The sequence below is a fragment of the Misgurnus anguillicaudatus genome, chromosome 18, assembly GCF_027580225.2.
Source record: "Misgurnus anguillicaudatus chromosome 18, ASM2758022v2, whole genome shotgun sequence".
Classification (NCBI taxonomy): domain Eukaryota; kingdom Metazoa; phylum Chordata; class Actinopteri; order Cypriniformes; family Cobitidae; genus Misgurnus; species Misgurnus anguillicaudatus.
In genome coordinates, this window is record NC_073354.2 from 18,031,656 (window position 1) to 18,055,375 (window position 23,720).

General features: G+C 39.9%; 2 protein-coding genes and 1 long non-coding RNA gene across 11 annotated transcripts in view; 2 read left to right on the top strand and 1 right to left on the bottom strand.

Moving 5' to 3' along the window:
* fryl (furry homolog, like) overlaps nucleotides 1–20,135 on the top strand; it is a 123,777-nt gene extending 103,642 nt beyond the window's left edge. For 7 of the 9 annotated variants that reach the window (XM_073855977.1, XM_073855978.1, XM_073855971.1 and 4 more), the window contains 9 exons: nucleotides 1,506–1,882; nucleotides 5,014–5,221; nucleotides 7,752–7,901; nucleotides 9,333–9,431; nucleotides 10,846–10,914; nucleotides 13,792–13,809; nucleotides 15,204–15,314; nucleotides 16,215–16,408; nucleotides 18,094–20,135. In XM_073855977.1, the coding sequence (XP_073712078.1) occupies nucleotides 1,506–1,882; nucleotides 5,014–5,221; nucleotides 7,752–7,901; nucleotides 9,333–9,431; nucleotides 10,846–10,914; nucleotides 13,792–13,809; nucleotides 15,204–15,314; nucleotides 16,215–16,408; nucleotides 18,094–18,397 (1,530 nt within the window). In that variant the 3' untranslated portion in view covers nucleotides 18,398–20,135. The remainder of the gene's footprint in view (nucleotides 1–1,505; nucleotides 1,883–5,013; nucleotides 5,222–7,751; nucleotides 7,902–9,332; nucleotides 9,432–10,845; nucleotides 10,915–13,791; nucleotides 13,810–15,203; nucleotides 15,315–16,214; nucleotides 16,409–18,093) is intronic. The other 2 variants (XM_073855972.1, XM_073855979.1) reach the window with 1 other exon arrangement.
* Nucleotides 20,136–21,634: 1,499 nt separating this feature from the next.
* On the bottom strand, nucleotides 21,635–23,430 carry zar1 (zygote arrest 1). The gene is made up of 4 exons (XM_055186104.2): nucleotides 22,704–23,430; nucleotides 22,269–22,361; nucleotides 22,118–22,192; nucleotides 21,635–21,916 (listed from the first exon to the last, which is right to left on the bottom strand). The coding sequence occupies exons 1-4, from the start codon at nucleotides 23,394–23,396 to the stop codon at nucleotides 21,773–21,775; spliced, it is 1,005 nt and encodes a 334-aa protein (XP_055042079.2). The 5' UTR covers nucleotides 23,397–23,430; the 3' UTR covers nucleotides 21,635–21,772.
* The window catches only part of LOC129429422 (uncharacterized), a 45,958-nt gene continuing 44,331 nt past the window's right edge, over nucleotides 22,094–23,720 (top strand). The window contains exon 1 of the long non-coding RNA XR_012358634.1: nucleotides 22,094–22,220. This is a non-coding gene — a long non-coding RNA (uncharacterized lncRNA). The remainder of the gene's footprint in view (nucleotides 22,221–23,720) is intronic.

Genomic DNA, 23,720 nt, shown 5'->3' on the forward strand with positions numbered 1-23,720 from the left:
TTGCTGTGTCTAAATACTTATATTTTGTTTGCCAAAAGATTTGGCCTTTATCATAATAGTGTTATTTTTTCACATCAAAATATTCTACTTTGTTAATGTAGTATAACAGTTTTATTTATTTTTATTGAGGACAATTTCTTCAATTTTGGGGTGTGCTGTGCTTTTGCTTAGAGCCCACATGTGTGATAACTAACAGCTCTGACATGCTACTAACCCTGTAACTTTACTTACTTGTGATATCTGCATATTTTGTTTTATTCTAGTTCATATGATTGATGTGTAAATGACAAACACTAGACCCATTTCATGAAGTTTCCACAGGTCAACCCTCACACAGTTTTACTTGAAAGATTTTCAGTGTATGTAAAAGGAATGCATGCTCCCTAGTTGCCATTCATAGCACGATGACGTAAATGAATGAATAACTTTTAAAGACCAGTTTAGTCCAGTCTAGTCATATCTCAATAGCAGCTCAAGGGCATCTGCTCCGTCATTCTCCGGCTCTTAGCGTAATGAGTCCAGATACAACCATCGATAGTCTTACTCATCTGCTCGACCACCTCAGCCAAGAACGCCTAAAAGCTTTCTGTAATTCCGCCTCTACTTTGGCTCCATGCCACTCTCCCTTCTTCTGTTAATGCATTAGACACATAAATAGAAAGCTCGAGAAGAGAAAATCAAGTTCGCCCAATTAGATGTGTCGTTTTATTTTTTTCTTAGTTGTCTCCCAGAGAAGGTTTGAATAAAACATGAGTCTGAAACTGAACGATGTGTTCCCAGAAATGTTTTATTGCTCCTCTTGGTTGCTGGACAGATCATTCAGCATTCATCTCAAAGTCTTTCAGGTTTTAGTCTTTATTTGGGCTCCAAAGTCATCTAGTACATCCTAAATGGAGTTAGTATTTTGGCTTTGTATGGTCGTATGGACCTGACCGTATAACGTAGTGTAAAATGATTTATTTTATTGTCAGTCTCTGTTTAGCTTAGTGCTCTCATCTGATTTATGAATGGGAGGTAGTGGTCTATTTAATATAGTTCCTCTGATGTCACAGGTTTATTCATCTGCAGGTGAAGGGTTGAGTGGTGAAGGATTAGCCTTGTGTCATATTGATTTTTCTTCCTTTAATAAGAGCACTGAGCTTGTACACTGTAGCAGGGTCATTGTGGGAGTAGTGATTTTTAGGCATCCCTTGGTGATGTTCAGTGTGCTTACTGCCCACCTGGCCTAAATGTGGGTGCAGATAAACCCCTGTAATTCTTTAGGGATTTTCCGAGTCTATTTGCGAATTAATTTATTACACTATAAGCCTGTTACTGTGTAATACACAAAATACAGTACAAGACATGTTGTCTTTTTATTGTCACAGTATGCTATATATTATATTTATTGTTTTGCTGTAATACTGTAGTTTGAAGCACAACGTGTTTATCTTCGCAATGACCATATTTACATGTCATGTATTCATTCTTGTCATCCTGACTGCGCTCTATGTTTACATTTGCAGGATGCCAGCGTAACTGCCGCAGATGAATTAAGCAGCAGCGTTAGTGAGGATACAGGGTTTGGGAGTGCCCCTCCTCTTCCTTCAGACCCTCCTGAGATGTGTGACTTGCCTGACTCCCAGGACCCCACAGACGACCTGGATCCTGCCCCCCCTCCTCCGCCAGCTGTGGACAGCCCGCCTGGATCCCTCTTTGAGGAAGAGCCGGCGCTGCAGACCACTGTCATAGACTCTGCACTGGGGTCAATGTGCGAAGAGGAGACGGTTCTTGCTCTGGACTCTGCCCCTGATTCAATATGTGAGGAGGATGTGACACTGGCTTTGAAGGAGCTTGATGAGAGATGTGAGGAAGAGGAGGCTGATTTTTCCGACATGTCCAGGTTGGTCTGCGATTTGGTTTCGCAAGCTCATTTGATCGGGGTAAACAATGGTACCTGTACTCAACCAGATAAATCAGTTACTATAATTCAGTTGAACCTTACTTTCCACTGCATAGACATCTACCTATAGACGTTTTCAGCAGCAACAACATTAACAAACAGCTTTTGTGGACCAAATGCAACGTCTGGTAGACTTCCACATATAATCAATAACAACAGAATTGTTTTACAGTAGTTTTTTTTTCTGAAAACAAGGGAAATAAATGACAAGTGCATTACCTTTGTTTATATATCATATCTAACGCATATAAACTATAACACTAAGCAAATAATACTGTAATTTTAGCTACAGGTCCTTAAATTCTTGCCTTGCTGCCAAATCCTTCCCTCGTCTTTAGGAAACCAAAACATTTTAATTTTTTACATTTGTTACAGAGCTCAGTGTAGTCACTAGCCAGACTGGAGGTTAACTTTGGGCCAGGCACTTAACCGTGGCAGCGCGCGTGCATCCTATGAAACCGCCTGAAATATGTAATGGATTTGAAACACTTTTCATAGGCACCTTATACAGGTGCTGGTCGTATAATTAGAATATCATCAAAAGTTGATTTATTTCACTAATTCCATTCAAAAAGTAAAACTTGTATATTATATTTGTTCATTACACACAGACTGATATATTTTAAATGTTTATTTCTTTTAATTTTGATGATTATAACTGGCAACTAAGGGCAATCCCAAATTCAGTATCTCAGAAAATTTGAATATTACTTAAGACCAATACAAAAAAAAAGGATTTTTAGAAATCTTGGCCAACTGAAAAGTATGAGCATGTACAGCACTCAATACTTAGTTGAGGCTCCATTTGCCTGAATTACTGCAGCAATGCAGCATGGCATGGAGTCGATCAGTCTGTGGCACTGCTCAGGTGTTATGAGAGCCCAGGTTGCTCTGATAGTGGCTTTCAGCTCTTCTACATTGTTGGGTCTGGCATATTGCATATTCCTCTTCACAATACCCCATAGATTTTTTTATGGGGTTAAGGTCAGGCAAGTTTGCTGGCAAATTAAGAACAGGGATACCATGGTTATTAAACCAGGTACTTGTAGCTTTGGCACTGTGTGCAGGTGCCACGTCCTGTTGGAAAATGAAATCTGCATCTCCATGAAGTTGGTCAGCAGCAGGAAGCATGAAGTGCTCTAAAACTTCCTGGTGTATGGCTGTGTAAACCTTGGACATCAGAAAACACAGTGGACCAACACCAGCAGATGACATGGCACCCCAAACCGTCACGGAATGTGGAAATTTTACACTGGACCTCAAGCAACGTGGATTGTGTGCCTCTCCTCTCTTCCTCCAGGAAATGCAAAATTTATTTTTATCCGAGAACATAACTTTGGACCACTCAGCAGCAGTCCAGAAGCGAGACGCTTCTGATGCTGTCTGTTGTTTAAGAGTGGCTTGACACCCAGCTGAAACCCATGTCTTGAATACATCTGTGCGTAGTAGTTCTTGATGCACTGACTCCAACTGCAGTCCACTCTTTGCGAATCTCCCCCACATTTTTGAATGGGTTTTGTTTCACAATCCTCTCCAGAGCGAAGTTATCCCTATTGTTTGTACACTTTTTTCTTCACATCTTTTCCTTCCCTTCGCCTCTCAATTATTGTGCTTGGACAAAGAACTCTGTGAACAGCCAGCTTCTTTTGCAATGACCTTTTGTGTCTTGCCATCCTTATGCAAGGTGTCAATGGCCGTCTTTTGGACAACTGTCAAGTCAGTAGTCTTCCCCATGATTGTGTAGCCTACAGAACTAGACTGAGAGACCATTTAAAGGCCTTTGCAGGTGTTTTGAGTTAATTAGCTGATTAGAGTGTGGCACCACCAGGTGTCTTCAATATTGAACCTTTTCGCAGTATTCAAATTTTTGGAGATACTGAATTTGTTTTTAGTTGTCAGTTATAGTTATCAAAATTAAAAGAAATAAACATTTGAAATATATCAGTCTGTGTGTAATGAATGAATATAATATACAAGTTTCACTTTTTGAATGGAATTAGTGAAATAAATAAACCTTTTGATAATATTTTAAATATATAACCAGCACCTGTATGTGATACTTTTCAGTGTTGATTGAAATATGAGCTTATTAATAATAAAAAAAATTTTTTCTTTACTCCATCTTGGATGAGAGTGCAAGAATGCATTGTGGGATTGCCTTATCTGCGTAGACTTATTCATGTGCTGTTTACAGGGTCCGTTTGTTCCGGACACAGTTATTTCAGTGATTTCTGTCAGATGCCTGGCAGGACATATTGCTGTTGTGAATAAGGTTGAGGTGGATTAGAACGCTGATGTCATATTTGGCAACAGTGCTGCTTTGACCTGGGACAAGATCATTGTCATAAATTATGTAACATTAATGAATTACGCAGCATTCACATCTGCAATCGCTGCAGATCATTCTCTAAGTTTGTCCTGCAATGGATTACTAAAAATTTTAGTGATTCAAGCTGTAACTTGATTGTTTTACATGCACAGCAAGGGCCTTTCCTTTCCCTGCAAGTGTTCTGCGGCAAAGATCCATTTAAAGTCTGAGAGCCTGCAAGCGAGAGTGGGAAGCACTCGCGTATTGCCGAGCTTTGCAGTAAGTGGGGGAGGGCATGAGAGAGAAAAACACAGCACGTCATACGCACAGCGGGAGAATTTAGGCTAGCACGTGAAGCGAGGAGCTGAGATAGGGAACGGGAACAAAGCGTCAGAGCAGGAAAATATTGAGGAGAGGAATAAAAGCTCAGAGCGAGGATGAAGATGAATGCCATGCCCTCCACGTCCTTCAGCAGCCCCAGCCTCAGATTCTTCTACTCTGTGTGCTTTGTCAAGCTTTTCGGCCCTACAGGCCTGTAAGTGTCTATTTATCCTTGTGTTCTTGTTTTCTAATTTGATTAACTGTGTCTATGCAGTGGATTCGGACTGTAGCTATACTGTAAGACGCGGGGATCTGCAGTGAGGGAGAGGGAGAGAACAGCATGTTTCTGTTTACATTTGTCCTTCCTGAATGATGTAGCGCTCTGTGCTGGTCCTCGTCTCTCTGCATCTGGCTGAGCTGTGCTCTTTTTGTTTGTTTACAGTCAAGATGAGGCCGACGCGGATGGTTTTCCACAGCTCCAGGCCTCTCCACCCCCTTCGCCCTTTCTCTCAGCTATTCTAGCAGCTTTTCAGCCCGTAGCCTATGACGATGAGGAGGATGCTTGGCGTTGCCATGTCAACCAGATGTTGTCGGATTCTGATGGGTCTAGTGCTGTGTACACGTTCCACGTGTTTTCACGACTCTTTCAGGTGAGTGGAAATGAGAAATAGTACGGTTATGTGTAGTGGTTGACCCATGTTTGTTTGTTTGTTTGTTTTTTTATGGCCGATACCGATATTAAGACAGCAGATTGGCCAATATGAGGCCATTATAACACAAATGTAATTACAGTCAAATAAAATAAACATTTGTTATGCATAATATTTATAAATATATCATTTTAAAGTACTTTATGTTAAAAAGTGAATAATGATTTGTCTGTCAGACTTTGGCTTTACATCTGAGTGTCTTTTTATTAAAAAGCGATAAATTTAAGTAACAGAAAAATGTACTGGCTGATTTAAAAGATTTATGGGTCAGGGAAAAAAGATCTTAATATCGCCCGATATACCGGCCACGGTAATATACAGGCCAATACCAAATTATGTGTATCGATTAAATATGAATGTATTTATATTCATATATTCAGTCTAAGGTGAAATTTCAAAAAGCTTCTTTATAAAATGACACTTTAGGGCTAGGCAAAGGGTGACTGCACTTCAGATGATAAAATATAACAGAGTTTTGATTTATTTCAGACATAAGTCCCACAGTTACATTTGTGTTATGTCATAGTTTGGATGAGTTTTTTTATTATTCTGTAATGTGGAAAATATATAAATAAAGAACTAGAGAGTAGTGTGTGTATATACCGTATTTTCTGGACTATAAGTCACACTGGACTATACGTTGCATTTATTTAGAAAATTATTTCACAAAATCCAAGCCAAAAAACAGACATTTAATCTGAAAAGGCAAGTTATTCAACTAAACAATAGCACAGAACAGCAGGCTGAATATATGTCCGCATGTTAACGTAACATTATCAATTATTTTACATGATGCACAATAGCATACAGAACTTACCTGAGAGGCTGAATAGGCTAAATTAACATGACAAGCCAAATCAAGTTCAAGAAGGTCCCGAAGTCATTCCGCATCACTGAATCCATTGAATTACATAAATACAGGAGCAGCATAGTGGACTCTTGCAGCTGTAGACGGTAATCGTTTCTATTGGTTCATATGAAATAATTTTAAAGTATACGTCGCACCTGACTGTAAGTTCCAGTTGTGACTTATAGTCCGGAAAATAATTAATAATTTAGGCATCAAACAAAAACGTATAAATAGGCAAATAATAATGAATTAAAACATGATTTAAAGGGACACTCCACTTTTAAAAAAAAATGCTAATTTTCCAGCTCCCCTAGAGTTAAACATTTGATTTTTACCGTTTTGGGATCCATTCAGCTGATCTCCGGGTATGGCGCTACCACTTTTAGCATAGCTTAGCATAATCCACTGAATCTGATTAGACCATTAGCATCCGCTAAAAAATGACCAAAGAGTTTCAATATTTTTCCTATTTAAAACTCTCTGTAGACTCTTCTGTAGTTAAATCGTGTACCAAGAACGACGAAAAATGAAAAGTTACGATTTTCTAGGCAGATATGGCTAGGAACTAAACTCTCATTCTGGTGTAATAATCAAGGACTTTGCTGCCGTAACATGGCTGCAGGAGGCACAATGATATTACACTGCGCCCGAAAATAGTCCCCTTGGTACCTTTCAATAGCAGAGGACTATTTTTGAGCACTGCATAATATCATTGCGCCTACTGCAGCCATGTTATGGTAAATGGTCTAAACAGATTCAATGGATTATGCTAAGCTATGCTAAAAGTGGTACCGACAGACCCAGAGATTGGCTGAATTGATTAAAAAAAATTAAGTGTCCCTTTAAATAAAGAGCATAAGGTTCCTACATTAAAATGTATTCAGTAAAATGACAATGTTATGAAGTATGTTAAAGAGCACCTATCTTCCGATTCACGATTTTACATTTCTTTTGGTGTGTAAGTGTGTATTAGTACATGTTAACGATATGCTAAAGGTACAAACCCCAAAGTAAACGATGACGCAAGTTATCATCTTCAACGTAAATCTCTTTTCGTGGACTACAACAAACATACGGATTGTAGGCAACAGTTTACTTCCTGTGTTTGGTGATGTAGTAAAGACCGACATTATCATAATTCCTCCCGCTTGGACTCACAGCATGTAAGTTAACTCCTGTTAGCATTGCATTGTGAGCAAATCCTTCAAACATGGTAAGGAGCTTCAAATTTCTGGCTGACGTCAGAGGTATTCAGGCCAATTGCAATGTACGGATTAGCTGGCCAATCAGGGACGCATCGCTTTTCAAATCAGTTAGTTTTGTACAAAATCAGTGCGTTTCAGGAAGATGTTTATGTTAATTTTCTAGAAAGCAGATGAAATGGAGAGCTTTCATTACAGACATTTAGAGACCCATGATGCAAATAAGTAGATGACCAAGAAAAATCATTTTCTAAATTTTAAGTGTTTTAACCATCATCATTATAAGGAAGACACTAACTCCAGATTGTTGTTGGGTAATCGTCTTTATAATTGTGTACTGCAAGTCACCACGCGTGAAAGCTTCAGCTTTAAATCTATTTGGCAGTTTAACAGTGTGCCATCTCTTCTCTCTCTTTAGCACATCCAGAAGAAATTTGACTCAATTACCCATGCCTCGGTGCGCTTCCTCGGGGAGGGGCTCCAGCGAATGGGAAACCAGTTCCTGAGCTCTCTAGAAGTCATGACCTCTTGTTCCCAGTGCCCTACAGTTCTACTGGATGCAGAAACTGTGAGTTTACTGTGCTGGGGTCTGAATATGTGACACTATCTGTGAAATCCAGAATAAAGTCTCAAACAGATTATGAGATCAGGAGCATTAAAGTTGGATTTCAGTCATTGATTTCAATCAATATACTATATGGGGCTGTTTACACTTGGTATTAAGATGTGTTTTCATCGATCGGATCACAAGTGGACGTGAGAGACACATTATGTTTACACCTGGTATTTAAATCCGTCTCTTTTGTCCACTTTCGACCGCTTCTGTGCTGAATACTGTGAGGGGGTGGTCTGTGAGACGGTGGGCGAGTCTCTCTGCTGTCATTCAAACCCGAGTGGGAGTAATTATGAGTTTATATGGACGCAAACTAATATAATGTCGGAGTGCACTGCTTGTTTAGCAAGTAAACATGCTGCACAGTGTTTTGTACATGAGTATGTAAGAGCTTTCTCTGAATTTTCAGCGCAATTGATGAAATATCGCGCAACTTTCAGACGCTTTCAAAACGAAACTACGGAGATCACCCGCTTAGTTTTTATCAATGAAAGGCTAAAAATAGCGCTGTTCACCGAGTGTTCACGCCAGAAGTCAAAAAAGATGTAAAACATGTGTTTAATAACTCAGATTAGATAAATGGGCGGAGAGAATGCGGTCGCGTGTGGCTGTTCGAACGCATTCAACCGATTCAACCACATGTGCGTTCCGCAACTCCAAAGCGATCCGATCGAAAGTGGTTTCGACCACCTCTGGATGTGGTTGAGAGTGGTCGAAAGTGGACGAGCTCAAAACGTTTTAAACACCGTTTACACCTGGCATTAACGTCGTCCACTTGTGATCCGATCGACGAAAACACATGTTAATGCCAAGTGTAAACAGCCTCTATAAGATATTAAGGTTATATTTCCACAGAATGTTCTTTACATTACAAATGATGATTTTATGTAAAGGACGGATGATCTCGCATAAAATTAACTCTCGATAAACGAGCAAAACAACTGAAATTTAAATCACCTAACGGTTATATTCCACAGAACTCTAACATAAACATGCTCTGGAGTATATTTTTGAATGAATAACTCACTTTCTTTGATGTACGCACACACTTGAACTTAAAACGTCTCGTAGTGCTTCTTCACAGCTCCCCTCACATTCACCTGTGTCTCTTCAGGACGCATGCGGTCTTAAAGGGGCCACGCACGCAAACCATTTATACATAGACCTGAATATTTCATACCTGAATATTTGCTTTCAAGACAAGAAGATTATTTAGATTACTGATGTTCAGTTGAGCTCATATTTGTTTATTATAGCTAACTATAAAGCTTACATACATTTCAAATCATGTATTCAAATAAAATAAAAAATAAATGAAGTATATTTATTTTTACAATATATATGATTAAAAAAAAACTGAGTATGAACTGTTTCTCTGTGTTGTAGTTGGTCTCGTGTGGGCTTTTGGAAACACTGAAGTTCAGCGTGTTGGAGTTACAGGAACACCTGGACACCTACAACAGCAAGAGAGAAGCAGCTGAACAGGTGAGATCACCATCTAAATCTGTTACACACACACACAGTTACGTCTCGTACTTGTACATAGTACATTAGACATTTTAACCGAGACCCATTCGTACATTGTTTTCACTGTCAGTTCAGGCATACCTTTTATACATGCAAGTCTATAACTTACACAAACTTTACTGGGTCTTGGACTTGTTGTCCACATATCATATTTAAAAATGCAGATAAAAATTAAAGTATTAAGTCTCCCGTGTTGCTCTTGCATAAGGAAACTGCAAAGATATAAGATATATCCAGATTCAGCACTCCTATTACTTCAAATAGCGGACAATGCAGTGCTCAATATGGCCGCTTTGGCAACGAAAGTCCCACCTTTTAGTCAAAAGAACCAATTACCAATTACTAAATACAAATGATGCTCTGGGGGAGGGGCTTTAGTGGCGCAACTTTCCTAAATGGATTTTGGAAACTGCAGCCCACACTTTGAGACTCACTGGGTTTGTTTTAGTAAGATGATACTCAGTTCTTGTAGACATGGAGGGTACACAAAAAACAAATTATTGCTTCTACAAAGGGGTATGTAGGTTTACGTAGTATATACATTAATAGTGTGGGCTCAAAAACTGCTCTTTGACGTCTTTGTGCTGGTATTATTATGGCTAGCTACTGTATTTTAATCATATAAGGACATGAGCTGATTTAGCCAGCGTTAGCTTGTGTTATATTTTTTAGCCAGTTTTTGCCTTTATTTAAAAGTGAGTTTTAGGAGAGGACAGGGATGAGAGAGGCGTATGGGATCGGAAAATGACCACGAGACAAGAATCGAACTCGGGTTGCTGAAAGTGCGAAAGCACCACATGTCTGAGTGCTGCCCACTACACCATTTGCTCCGACCTAGCTACTGTATTTAATCATATGAGGACATGAGCTGATTTAGCCAGCGTTAGCTTGTGTTAGCACACATCTAGAATCTACCGCAGCTAATTTCCTTCCATGCACATTCACTAAGAATAGACCTTAAATCATTTAGCTGGGCGGACAGGCTACAGGAGGGGGCAGATGGGATAGTGGATGACTACATGACAGTTATTGGATGAGACACAGGTACTGCCTCCAGAGCTTTACGTCTTGACCCCCCCCCCCCCCTCTATATATTTAAGAAGACCCTCTTTAATTTGCTAAGTAGAACACGCTTATTAAATTCACCCTTATGCAACCGAGCACACACACTATTTGTCCATTTACGTTTCACACTCGTAGAGATGTCATTTGTCTTTTTGTCTATAACAGTAACATTTAGAAGAAATTACCCATCTGCCTTACCACCTGCTGTTTATACAGTACATGCACAAATGCACACACATTTAGATCTCTGTAACTCTCTGCTGTCATGGCATTATAGTGTGGTATCTGCTCTCTTCTTTCAATGCAGTGGTTGAATAACTGCAGAAAAACCTTTGGTGATAAAGATAGCGACCAGCAACCCAACACTCAAGCTCAGGTATGTAACACACAATGCCACACACAAACTGAGCAGGTTTCTTTTGGAGCAAGCAGAGCAGATGATTTGTTTAACTTTCATTTTATTTTCTTAAAAGGGGAAAAAAATGTAGGCATCACTTACAGATTCTAGTGCAGTTTTCAGATTATTAGGGTCTCCACTTAAAGTAATTCAAATTTCAGCTATTGTGTTTTTGTTTCAGTTATGCTTTGCACATTAATATTTGCAATATTCAGTTTTAAAAACATTTTAGTCTTATATTATAAATATTAGAATGATATCTTGAATACGCTGTAATAAAAAGCTAGCAGAAGAAAAATCAGAAATTCAGTGATCAAAAAGTGTGAAAAACATGAATCCTTCTGATGCCCATAATTTACATTTACAGTCTGTGAGTCTCTCTCTCTCTCTCTCTCTCTCTCTCTCTCTCTCTCTCTCTCTCTCTCTCTCTCTCTCTCTATATATATATATATATATATATATATATATATATATATATATATATATATATATATATATATATATATATATATCTTTTTTCACTACTGTTCGTGTGTGTGCAGTACTCATTTTCTTGCTTTTCCATTTTGATGTCACAGCAAATATGTGGCCCTGGATCACAAAACCATATAGGTCATATCATAAACTGAGATTTATATATTATCTAAAAGTAGGATAATTAAGCTTTCCCTTGATGTATGGTTTGTTAGGATAGTACAATATTTAGTCGATATACAACTATTTAAAAATCTGAGGGTGCAAAAAAATAAAGTGCAGTTGAATACAGTTTGTATATATTTACGGGAGGAAATTTACAAAATATCTTTTTATAACATGATCTTTACTTAAAGTGGACATTTCACAAGGCTTTAAGTTGTCCCCAGAGTATGAATGTGAAGTTTTAGCTTAAAATACCGTATGGATCATTTATTAAAGCGTGTTCAAATTTTGTAGGTGTGAGCGAAAATGTGCCGTTTTTGGGTGTCATTTTAAATGCAAATGAGCTGATTTCTGCACTAAGGGCCAATCTCATTTCTCTGTCTTACCCCTTCCCCTTTGTCTTCGTCTTCCCCTTGCCCCTCGAAACCGAGTAAAGAGAAATGGGTAAGACAGATCGTTCGTCTAAAAATGAGACACCACTCGATTACCGTTTGCGTCACCTTCCCTTGCCGCTAACTGGCTGCTACGTAAACAGACAAGCGTTGACAAACAAAGAAGATGCCGTTGTCTCAGGTTGTGGTATCGATTGCCTGAGCGGAGCTCCACAAATAGCGCATAACTTAGCTGCTAGCTAGCGCCTTAACTAGCGATTCAAAACAAAAACATTACAATTAAAACCGCTTGAACATTTTATTAAAAGTATCATAAAACATGAGTGTCATAATATAATCTCAATTAAACTGCAGAAAATAACATTACTTTCATTTGTGCGACTCCTTGACAGTTTGACGTTCATCAATAAAACGTCTTGATGCCGGCTCTCCTGAGATATTCCTACGTTAACGTTTACCCCTTTCTTTCAAGTGTGCTCCTTATCACACTTCGTTTCAAGGGCTATGTATCCCTACGCCTTGGCCCTAGCCCTTGATCAAACAGAGAATTGAGACACCACTTCGCCTCACATGAACGCGCAAAACCGAGGTGAAGGGGTAAGGGGAAGGGGTAAGACAGAGAAATGAGACGCACCCTAAATGGCAGTGCCGTGGTTGGATTGTGCAGATTAAGGGGCGGTATTATGCCCTTTTGACATCACAGGGGGAGACAAATTTCAATTACGCCAGATTTCCACCAACTGTGGAGAGGTTGCAGATCGGCTCCGCTGCGTTACGGCTCCGTCGTCCGCCAATACCCACCAGTTCTGTATTTGTTGCAGAGCGGCTGGGTGCTGAAGTGACGAGAACCCATGAGGTCTCGCAAATTCACGTGATGATCGCGCGATATCTAGTTCTGTTTTCGCCCATTATGACGTTAAATTATGACGCTTTGCTGGACCAGCCCAAATCACAACACGAGACCTTGCGAATTCAGGGATGATCACGCGATATAGTCATGACTCCGCCCTGCAGAGCTGTCCGGCATCCAGCAAAAATAGAAGCTCTGCGTATTTGTTCTGGAGGGCTACGGGTGGCCGGAGCTGTGACGCATTCGGAACGCAGTCAATGGAAATACACACATTGACTTGAATGAAAACCGATTGACTCCGCAGCCGTTCCGCAGTCGGTGGAAATCCGGGGTAACCTATTTTTTCACATGCTTGCAGAGAATGGTTATTGGGTTGATCTTTTTCACATTTTCTAGGTTGATAGAACACTGGGGAGCCAATTATAGCACTTAAACATGGAAAAACATGGATTTTTATGATATGTCCCCTTTAATATTCAAATGATTTTTGCCATAAAATTTTGACCCATACAATGCATTTTTGGCCATTTCCACAAATAATCCCGTGCGTTTTATGACTGGTTTTGCAGTTCAGGGTCACATATGAAGACATATATTATGAACTTGTGTCATAAAATGACTCCTTATGTTTCAGTATAATAAGACACAACAGACAAATCTACTTGTACTCTTCTTTCACGCTATAACTCTTGTTGTCTCTGCTTATCTCACCTTGTGTTTTTACATGCAAAACACAAAAAGTGTGGCAAGGTGAACTTTTGAGTTGAATATATTAGTTATTTTTATGTAACTCAATGTCATTTCTTCTCCTAGAATGCATTGCATGAAGCTGCAATCTCTGTGTCATTGTTAATTTTCAATGCACTGCAATATTTCTCTCTTTATGGTGCTCTCGGGGTGTTATGAGCTCACTAATTTTTGGTCTCTCTCATTTCCTTTGTTTCCTCTTTGTTGTGACCTGCTGTCCTTGCTTAGCACATGGAAATGTTAGCAGTAAGTGGTTTATCATATTTTAGAGCCTGTTCACGATCCTTTTGATTCAGCCAATTCATACTGTGTACATTTCATTCATTTTGCACTTTTTTTGTTTAACCAGTCTAAACCAATCAGTCAAATTCAGAGCCACCTCTGCTTTAAAATCTTCTAACACTCCTAAAAATTTTGATTCATTTATGATCACATATCATGATCACATCATGCTTTATTAACGCCTGTGGCTAAAATGAGTTCTGTATACTTACGATTTTATCTTTTCTACCTGAATGCTAATCTGCTAATGGATTGTTAGCAAACGCTTTTAAAAATAAAATGTATATTATGCACTCAGTGTGTGAGTAGAGTGTATCCATGGTCATCTGAGCGGAGGACGGGAATATTAACTTGGATTCATTTTTATGTTGTTTGGCACGCTCACCTCTCCATTCCCCTTTGGTTTCTCTTGACTTCATATTCAAAATCACCACAGTTTTCTGTTCTGTTGTTGATATGAAGCTTCCTAAAAGTAAAAAGAAAATGAAAATTCTGTAAACGTTTACAGAACGTTCATTCTGAATGAACTTAATTCCTTTCAGTACTGTAAAAAAGATTTGTTGGTTCAACTTAAAGGAAAACAACACCGTTTTTCAATATTTTACTATGTTCTTACCTCATCTTAGACAAATTAATACATACTTATTTTTCTTTCAATGCGTGCACTTAATCTTTGTACAGCGCGTCATGCATGTGTTAGCATTTAGCCTAGCCCCATTCATTCCTTAGGATCCAAACAGGGATGAATTTAGAAGCCACTAAACACTTCCATATTTAACCTATTTAAAGACTGTTACATGAGTAGTTACACGAGTAAGTATTGTGGAGATTTTTTTAAGCTGGTATAAAATGAGAACTATATTGTATGGCGGAAGAGCACCTGCAAACTATGTGCTCTTCTACCATACAGTATAGTTCTCATTTTTTATCTGCTTAAAAAATCGCCACATTTTATTTTGTGCCACCATACTTACTAATTTTACACAACTTTTTTAAGTAAAATAATATTTTTGTGTATATTACTGTAATATTTTTAAGTTAAATGAAGTCTTTTTAAGGCAAACTTACTTTTTTAAGTTGAACCAACTTTTTTACAGTAAGGGTTTTGTTCAGATTAGTAAACCATACATTGTCTACACTATACCATCTCTGGCAGTCAGCTGGGCATATAAGTACTGTATAATGCACAGGGGTGTAACTTAATCAAGCCCTCTTTTCTGTGCCAGGACGTTCATCCATCCCTCCATTTCTGCATTCATCCGTTCATCTGATCATGTTGTTTTGCTATTAAATATGCAAATGATTGGATACTAAATTTGTTAAGATGCTGGTATGATGATCTTCCTTTATTTCTATAGGAACTGGAGTTGTGCAGAAGATTGTATAAGCTTCATTTCCAGCTACTGCTACTCTTTCAGGCCTACTGTAAACTCATCAGCAGGGTGGACACTATCAAGAGAGAGGCTGAGGTCTGTTGGATTATTTATTTATATATATGGTAACACTTTAGTATGGGGAACACTCATGGATTATTAATTATGACTTTTGCCTCAGTAAACTCCCCATTTACTGCTAATAAATAGGTATTGGATTGGGGAAGGGATGTCCTTTATAAGCACTAATAAACAGCCAATATGTAAGCTAATAAGAAACTAGTTAAAAGTGAAAATTGGTCCCTATACTAAAGTGACAATGAGTGTGTGTATACGTGTGTCACAGTGTGTATATGTGTGCATTTGTTGGCATGTATTAGGTTTGGGTTTTTTTTTGTTAAAGCATAAGGGACATACTGGAATGCCAGGAGCCCAACACTCATAACATTACATTGAAAGTGATGGCATGCCCAAAATATTTGAAAAATAAGGGGTTTGTCTTCAAATAAAAAATATTTTAAGTTCACTGCAAACCCCTCAGAGAAGTGTAGCTGTCAGATGTCTATATTAAAAGAACAATGCGCTCTTGAAAGACAAAAAATGTACCTAAAAATCAGTTTCGGTGCACATATTGACTGACATGGCAACACACATACACGCAGAGATCAGTAGATATGTAGACCGTTTCTTTGTAGACTATTTGGCTTTGTGGTTGTGTGTGCGTGTCAGTATGAATGCACAGAAAGGTCTGTCAAGGCGTAATGCCTTTAGTGCAGTGTAACTTCATTAAGCTCACTGAGAGAGACTGATCGCCGAACACAGACCAGAGCACACCCATTCCACCTATCATCCATCAATACTAACTCATTTTACTATATAGACTGCATACACACAGAGACATTATGCACTAAATACATACAGCGTATGCGCCGCTATATACTGAAAAAGCAGTTTGGGGTTATCATAATATTTTACAAAAAGTGTTTGAATTTTCAGGTGACTAACATGTCAGAGGAGCTGGCTATATTGGAAAATTGTCTGAAGGAGGCGGAGTCAGTCAGCGATGGACCGGGAGGAGTGGGCGAGTTTGAAGTGGACCAAATGAACACAGAGACAGCCATTCACTCACTCATTGAGAGTCTCAGAGCTCGGGACTTTAGCACAGCCGTCGCCCAAGTTAAAGCATTTAGGTAACCATATACACCTTATTCACTGACAGAGAAGGCATTAATGTCAGATAACTAGTAGTACACATTTACAGTCAGTGAAATAAAGCCAGCATTAAATATTTGCCTGTGTTATTTGTCTATTAGTGTTGCATGATACCATAACCAGGTGCAATGTGATATGTAAAGCTATCTCTTCGATGTTAATATCAATATAAATATCCGCGTTTTGGTCCTATTTAGCCACAACAAGTGACAACATTTTGTCTAGAGCTTGGTTTCTGTTTCTTAGTAGTGGCTAGTCCCGTCCACAGTGAAATCTCAGTGGTAAAATCTTATTATCCAAGCCCTCATTTTTCATAGCTATATACACTCACCTAAAGGATTATAAGGAACACCTATTCAATTTATCATTAATGCAATTATCTAATCAACCAATCACATGGCAATGCATTTAGGGGTGTGGTCCTGGTCAAGACAATCTCCTGAACTCCAAACTGAATGTCAGAATGGGAAAGAAAGGTGATTTTAAGCAATTTTGAGCGTGGCATGGTTGTTGGTGCCAGATGGGCCGGTCTAAGTATTTCACAATCTGCTCAGTTACTGGGATTTTCACGAACAACCATTTCTAGGGTTTACAAAGAATGGTGTGAAAATTGGGAAAAATATCCAGTATGTGGCAGTCCTGTGGACGAAAATGCCTTGTTGATGCTAGAGGTCAGAGGAGAATGGGTTGACTGATTCAAGCTGATAGAAGAGCAACTTTGACTGAAATAACCACTCGTTACAACCGAGGTATGCAGCAAAGCATTTGTGAAGCCACAACACGCACAACCTTGAGGCAGATGGGTATACAACAGCAGAAGACCCCACCGGGTACCACTCATCTCCACTACAAATAGGAAAAAGAGGCTACAATTTGCACGAGCTCACCAAAATTGGACAGTTGAAGACTGGAAAAATGTTGCCTGGTCTGATGAGTCTCGATTTCTGTTGAGACATTCAGATGGTTGAGTCAAAATTTGGCGTAAACAGAATGAGAACATGGATCCATCATGCCTTGGTACCACTGTGTAGGCTGGTGCTGGTGGTCTAATGGTGTGGTGGATATTTTCTTGGCACACTTTAGGCCCCTTAATGCCGATTGGACATCTTTTAAATGCCATGGCCTACCTGAGCATTGTTTCTGACCATGTCCATCCCTTTATGACCACCATGTACCCATTCTCTGATGGCTACTTCCAGCAGGATAATGCACCATGTCACAAAGCTTGAATCATTTCAAATTGGCGAAAGGGGGTCAAACACAGTATTAGTATGGTGCTCTTAATAATCCTTTAGGTGAGTGAATATAAATCATAAATATGTTCTGGTTGGCTGCTACTGTGTCAAATCACACAGTGTTTGTCAGCTTAAATTCCAAATCTGGTTACGACACTAAGGCCCGGTACAAGGCTTAGATAAAGCCAAGATTACGCCTTAGTTTAATTACGACATATAGCAAGTAGCTTTTATAATTGTGACCTACAAAAACATCACTGGTGTGCATTTTGAGACAAAACAAGGTCATTTATATATTTTATGATTTGTCAGGCAAGTTGTTTTTACTTAAAACAGCTCAAACATGTATTTTAGTCTTGGACTAGGCCTAAGCCTAACCGCACCAATGTTATCTAACAAGTGAATTATGAACTGCTTCAATTTCCCAGGTGCCTGTGGCCTAATGACATATTCGGCAGTGAGAAGGATGATGCCGTGCAGACCTTGCTCCATATTTACTTCAGGCACCAGACCCTGGGTCAGACGGGCTGTTTGGCTGTGGTGGGCCCCAGCAGGGATCTTTCTCAGGCCAGCGCACGCCTCATGGAGCTCAACCTTCAGATCCGCGAAGCCCTCTGCCAGGCTCAGACGCACCCACACATGCACCAGACACGCATTCTCTCCCCGACTTCCACGTCACACATCCAGACACAAATCGACACACAGAACACGGTCCTCAGCACTGAACTGTGACAGATTCGACAGGTCCTAACTGGGTCAGAGCCGAAGAGCAAGACACCAGCTCTCTTCCTCTGCCCAGAAAGAGGCCGAAGCTGAGGTTGCGAAAGGGGATTAACGTAGACTTCACCTCAAAAGGGCTACTCAAAAGTATGTGTGGATATTAGTTATGATTTCGCACGTCCTTCATTTTTCAACCCCTCGAATCTCCGAAATTATAAAAATTCTCAGCTGCAGTCATGTGAAAGAACGCAAAGGATGGGATTGGTCGAGAACCATTCGTAGGAGGGACACCGGGCAATAATGATGCTAAATTGGAAGCTGTTTGGCGGAATAACCTATGACCTCTGGGCGGTGTCCATTGAACGATCGACATCCATCTGCCCCACTATGCACTGGGGCAGAGATGGAGTTCGTTGAGCTTGAAAGTCGTTCAACAGTAGGCATAATGAGAATCGAGGTGGATCTACGTGACTTTGTCTCCCTGTACTCATTGTCCGTCACAAAAAGACGATGTTTTCAAAAGCATGCTTGAAAGAGAAAAGCCTGCAGCAAATATTTTTTTGAGAAATGTATTTTTTAACAGTCTTAGGTTGTAAATGTTAGGATATTTAACATGTAATTGTAAGCTGGGGGCTCTGTACTTTCTGTATAAAGAGAGGTTTATCTGTTTAACTTTATTGACCTGCATCGGGGAGAACTTTCAGCTTTCTGCAGGCTTTCACCGGGTCGCTCTTACAAAACCCTTAATCTATAACCAAATAAGTAGCTGTCTGTAGAAAACCATAGACTTTTGTGCAAGTGTGCGAGGAGAAGCGCAGGTGTATGTGTGCGTGTGTGTATGTGTGCGTGTTGACATGGACTGATATTTGCACACCCGTTCTCTCGTACATGCACGTTAACCAATTGAGATGCACAGGTGAAGTGCAAAATGGCTGCAACTCATGGAAAATCAATAACTTATTTTACTCTGTATATATTTTAGAAAATGTATAGTGTAAAAGCAGTATTTTTCCCTTGTACATTTGTGTAATGCACTGTTCAATCAGAGAGAGCTCAGTAGAGGGCAAAAACTAATGCAAAAAAATTGAAAGTTGAATAGCTGTTCGGATGGAAGTCTCAGACTATATAATAATAATATATATATACACCAACTTAATATTCAATAAATTAGCATGGCTGAGGTCAGAGGTCAGTCATCTTTTCTTTCCTCACTGATGGTTTCCTTTTACGCTCGGCCGAGCTTTTCCATATGCATTCCTCAAAACCCACTGTGATCTCCGTGTTGGCTCAAAGTCCCCCCACAGAGGCCACACTAAAGCCCCAGCTGTGGGAAAACTGGGGTCTGTGTTTGTCCATGTTGGCTCGGTCTTAACCCTAGACTCAGGGCTGCACTGAGGGTTTGTGGGCTTTGCGATTCTTGCTGAACTTCGAGACAAAGTGACTTCCGAAGAATTGTTGGGAGCAGCGTTAAACGCAAACGTGGGGGGTTTCATTTAACCTGTCGTGGCACATTGAAAAATGAAACGTTCACTGTATTCATTCCTCTGAGAGCTGTTCTGTTGCTTGTTTGGTACATTTTGAATGCTGTTCTTAATTATTTAATGGATATATTATTTACCTGGAAAAATATACTATTTTTATCTAGAAGTGCATACTTTTTTCCCATCACACATTTCTTTCTGGTTTGTCTGTCTTCTGATTTACCTGCTTTTCCCTGTATGTTAAATAAAACCCGATTATAAGCAACATACACGTAGACTTCTCATTGGTTCATTTTGTGTTTTAACAATACTTATTTTATAGACATGCATCAGTTGTTAGCTGACTTGTTTCATCCAATATGATTGGTAAACCTTGTCAGTGTACTGTATGTTTGATCATCAAATATGCATTAAAAGTTCTTTATTGGTCTCATTTCTGTTGCAGGTCTTGTATTATGTTTGTGCAGACAGGAATGTCTCAACACTTACGATCTAGGATGCATATTAGAGAATTTTGCATTTACTATGGCCCAAAATCAGTTGAGTGCCAACATCTTCACAACAGGGATACAGTAGTTGAAACTGCTTAGATTTTGCACACAACATCTGAAGTGGCCCTTTTATTTAAACAGAAATGACCCAAAAAGATTAGACAGGGAACCAAACTTTGAAGCGTGATCCGCATCTGGGACTGCCACAGAGCAAAAGATAAATTTAGTTGGCCACTTTTCCCCATAAAAAGGTAATTGAGAGTAAGTGCAAGCTTTAACATGACAAGCACCATAAAAGCAAACTTTTAATCCGTCCCTTCCATTGGGTTGTAAACTGGTTGCAATGTGATCAGTTTAAAAATTAAAGGGTAACTAAACCCCTGCTTTTTCAATATTTAAAAAAATGCAAGAAAAGTGGGCAGACCCCAACGGAGATAGAGGGGACTGAGCTCATACCAAGGGTGTGATGAGCTTGAACCTGCTTACATAGGATCGTACCGCTTACATCACACAGTACCGCAACATCCAACATGAAAATAACTGCAATATCCACCGTTCAACCTGAAGAGGGCAGCACTGACGTTTTTACACCATATATTGTAGCATTAAAACCATAGATGTATATTAAAGGCTGGATGTCAATTGGGTGTAACGTCCGCATTTGGCGGCCATCTTACCACAGGGCGCTTTCTCACTCGTAGCATTGTTTTTAATGATGCATGTACCTTTAAATGACCATAACTTGCTTAAATTTCTACAGATTTTTAAACTGTTTGGTTTGTTATAAATGTCAAAGATGTACCCATGACACTGCATACTTGTACTAAAAAAAAAATAAAATAAAAACTCATGAAACATGTTAAAGCATCCAGAATTATAGCCACGTTAATAATGTTTAAAAACACCAAACCATTTGAAAAGAAAATTGAGCAAGTTATGGTCATTTAAAAGTACATGCATCATTAAACAATGCTACGAGTGAGCTGCCTGTGGTAAGATGGCCGCCAGGTGATGACGTTAGAGACACATCTAGCCTCAATTATACACATCTATGATTAAAGCACTTTATACACAAATGTCAAAAAAGTTACTCAAATCAATGAACAGCACTTATAAAGCCCAATTCTTTTACAGACCACTAACTAAAAAAAGTTGGTTTAGTTACTCTTTAAACTCAATAAATTTAATAAAGACCTAAAACGAGCAAGTTTTCGACCTTCTGCATGCAGTTCATGGACATTCACACAAACCAAACTCTTCAAAGAAGGCTTCAAATGTGCTAGTAATTGCCACTTTATTTTTTTCCAGAATTTGTACAGTTACCTCAAGTGCAAATTAAGGCAAAACAAAAGTAAATGAAACCGTGGACATTCCAGCTGGGCAACAAGCAAGCTTAACGGCCAAGTAAAAGTGCGCTAGATGATGTACTTGAAGCTGAAGGTGCTGTCGCAGGAGAGCCGCTTGCCTTTGCAGCGTCCGCACAGATCCTGCCGGTGAGGTCTTTTGGGGTCAACGTGGCGTGACGTCAATGAGCAAGTGCAGCGGGTCTTTTTACAAGTCTGAAATGGATTTTCAATCAAATCAAACGGAGTTCTGTCATTTTCTCAGATTTTAAACATGGCGAGTTCGACTTCATGCGGTTCTGTGCAGATAGACCGGCCTATGACATCGAAATACCGCGAGAGCGGTTTTTCGATGTCATGCGCCGGTCGGGCTGCGCAGCGCCGCGTGACGTCGATCAGGACAGATGACCGTTTTACCTGACACGTGATGTCTTCGACGCGGTAAGGATTGAATGCCTTTTGACAGGTTCTGCAAAACTGCTTGAAATACACCTTTAAAAGAAAACCAAACAATGTGAAGGTTGGTAATATTTGGCGTGTTTGGGATTATGTTATGGAGTACATGTACCTTATTGGTGCCTTGCACGCACCACACGTACGCGCTTTCCCAGCGCAGGTTGCAGTCTCTACAGTGATAGTAGCCGTATTTCTGCTCTAAAAACTACATGACAAGCGTTAATTCACATGTTAAGACACCAAAAACTACAGGTCACGACTTTGAGTCAAACTTTAATCTAATTCGCGCAACTTTGTGTCAGGAACATGCGTTTCTACCCCGCTGAAAACGACGATAGACAAGTTCCAATGGTTTCCATTACAAAACCATAATGAACCATCACGAAAATCCCACATGTAAAGCATTTTGGGCGTACTCCAGTAAGACTTAACCTGGCGTTATATTATTATAAATAACATAACCAGACATAATAAGATACCATCAGTTCCCTCAAACCAATGAGTTCCCAGTAAAAAAATATCAGTTTTATTGCATTCAAAAGATCACCTGGAATCTCACTCGAGTCTTCGACTTCTGTTCGTCCTGTTCGGTTTTCACGGCCTCGCTTCTGTTTTCCTCATTTGCATCCGCCTTGATCTTGTCATCTTTCTCTGGACTAAGCTTTTCGTTGTCGGATTCCTCCGCGCTCTCGCTGTGCGCATCCTCCTCCTTGGGCACATCCTTCTCAGCACTTTGGACCTTCTCAATGCTCTCCACCTTCTCGGGAGCCACAGGCTCAGACTCGGTGTCCTCCTGGTCCTCCTTAAGGAGGGACACTAATCTCCTAGAGGCGACTGGAGAATATACGGCCTGAGTGCGCGGAAACCGGACGCCGCCGCTGATGGGGCTCCCAGGAGTCTGGACCTCTTGCCGCCTCCTGCGCAGAGCATCGCGCTTCTGGGCTAAAAGAGTGCGCGGGCCCACTGAGCACTGGATGGACGCGTCTGTCTTCGGGTTGACCTGGACCCCGATGTCTTTGGTGTTAGCTTTCCTCAGACGCGGGGTGAGGTTCGGGTTGATCTGAGACAGAATGGATTTGAGCTGCGCTCTGTGGTAATTGTCAAAGTAGGCCTCGCCCTCGCCGTAGTTGGCAAAGTAAGCTTTCTGCCGCCAGCCCTTAAACTTAGGATATTTATAAGAGTAAGGATTGTAAGTAGAGTAAATATAATTATCGACTGTCTCGTTACCATACGTAGCCATTTTTTTCGCTTAGCCAGTTATAGAAACAGACTGTAGATGTTTAAATAGGCGCATTGGCGCACAGATTGAGGTCAGGTGCGCAATTGGGTCCAATTAAGAGTTGATTTACAGAAGACACGTCTCGTACCTATCCAGCATGATAGGGACGTGTTGCATTTTGTGGGCCATGAAAGGGGCGTGTGGCAATTTTTGGCATGATAGGGGTGGGGTGGCACGCATTTTTGGGCATGATCATTTTAGCGTCTATGAAGGCATAATAGGCACCTTTGGCGAAAAAACAAAATAAAATCTCTCTCTCTCTCTCTCTCTCTCTCTCCCTCTCCC

Excerpts from the sequence above, each read along its gene's own strand:
- zar1 (XM_055186104.2), bottom strand. The coding sequence starts at position 23,396 with ATGGCTACGTATGGTAACGAGACAGTCGATAATTATATTTACTCTACT. Across the intron at positions 22,362-22,703 it reads AGACTCGAGTGAGATTCCAG|TTTTTAGAGCAGAAATACGG; the intron begins GTGATCTTTTGA and ends CTTGTCATGTAG. Across the intron at positions 22,193-22,268 it reads GCGTGCAAGGCACCAATAAG|GTGTATTTCAAGCAGTTTTG; the intron begins GTACATGTACTC and ends TTTCTTTTAAAG.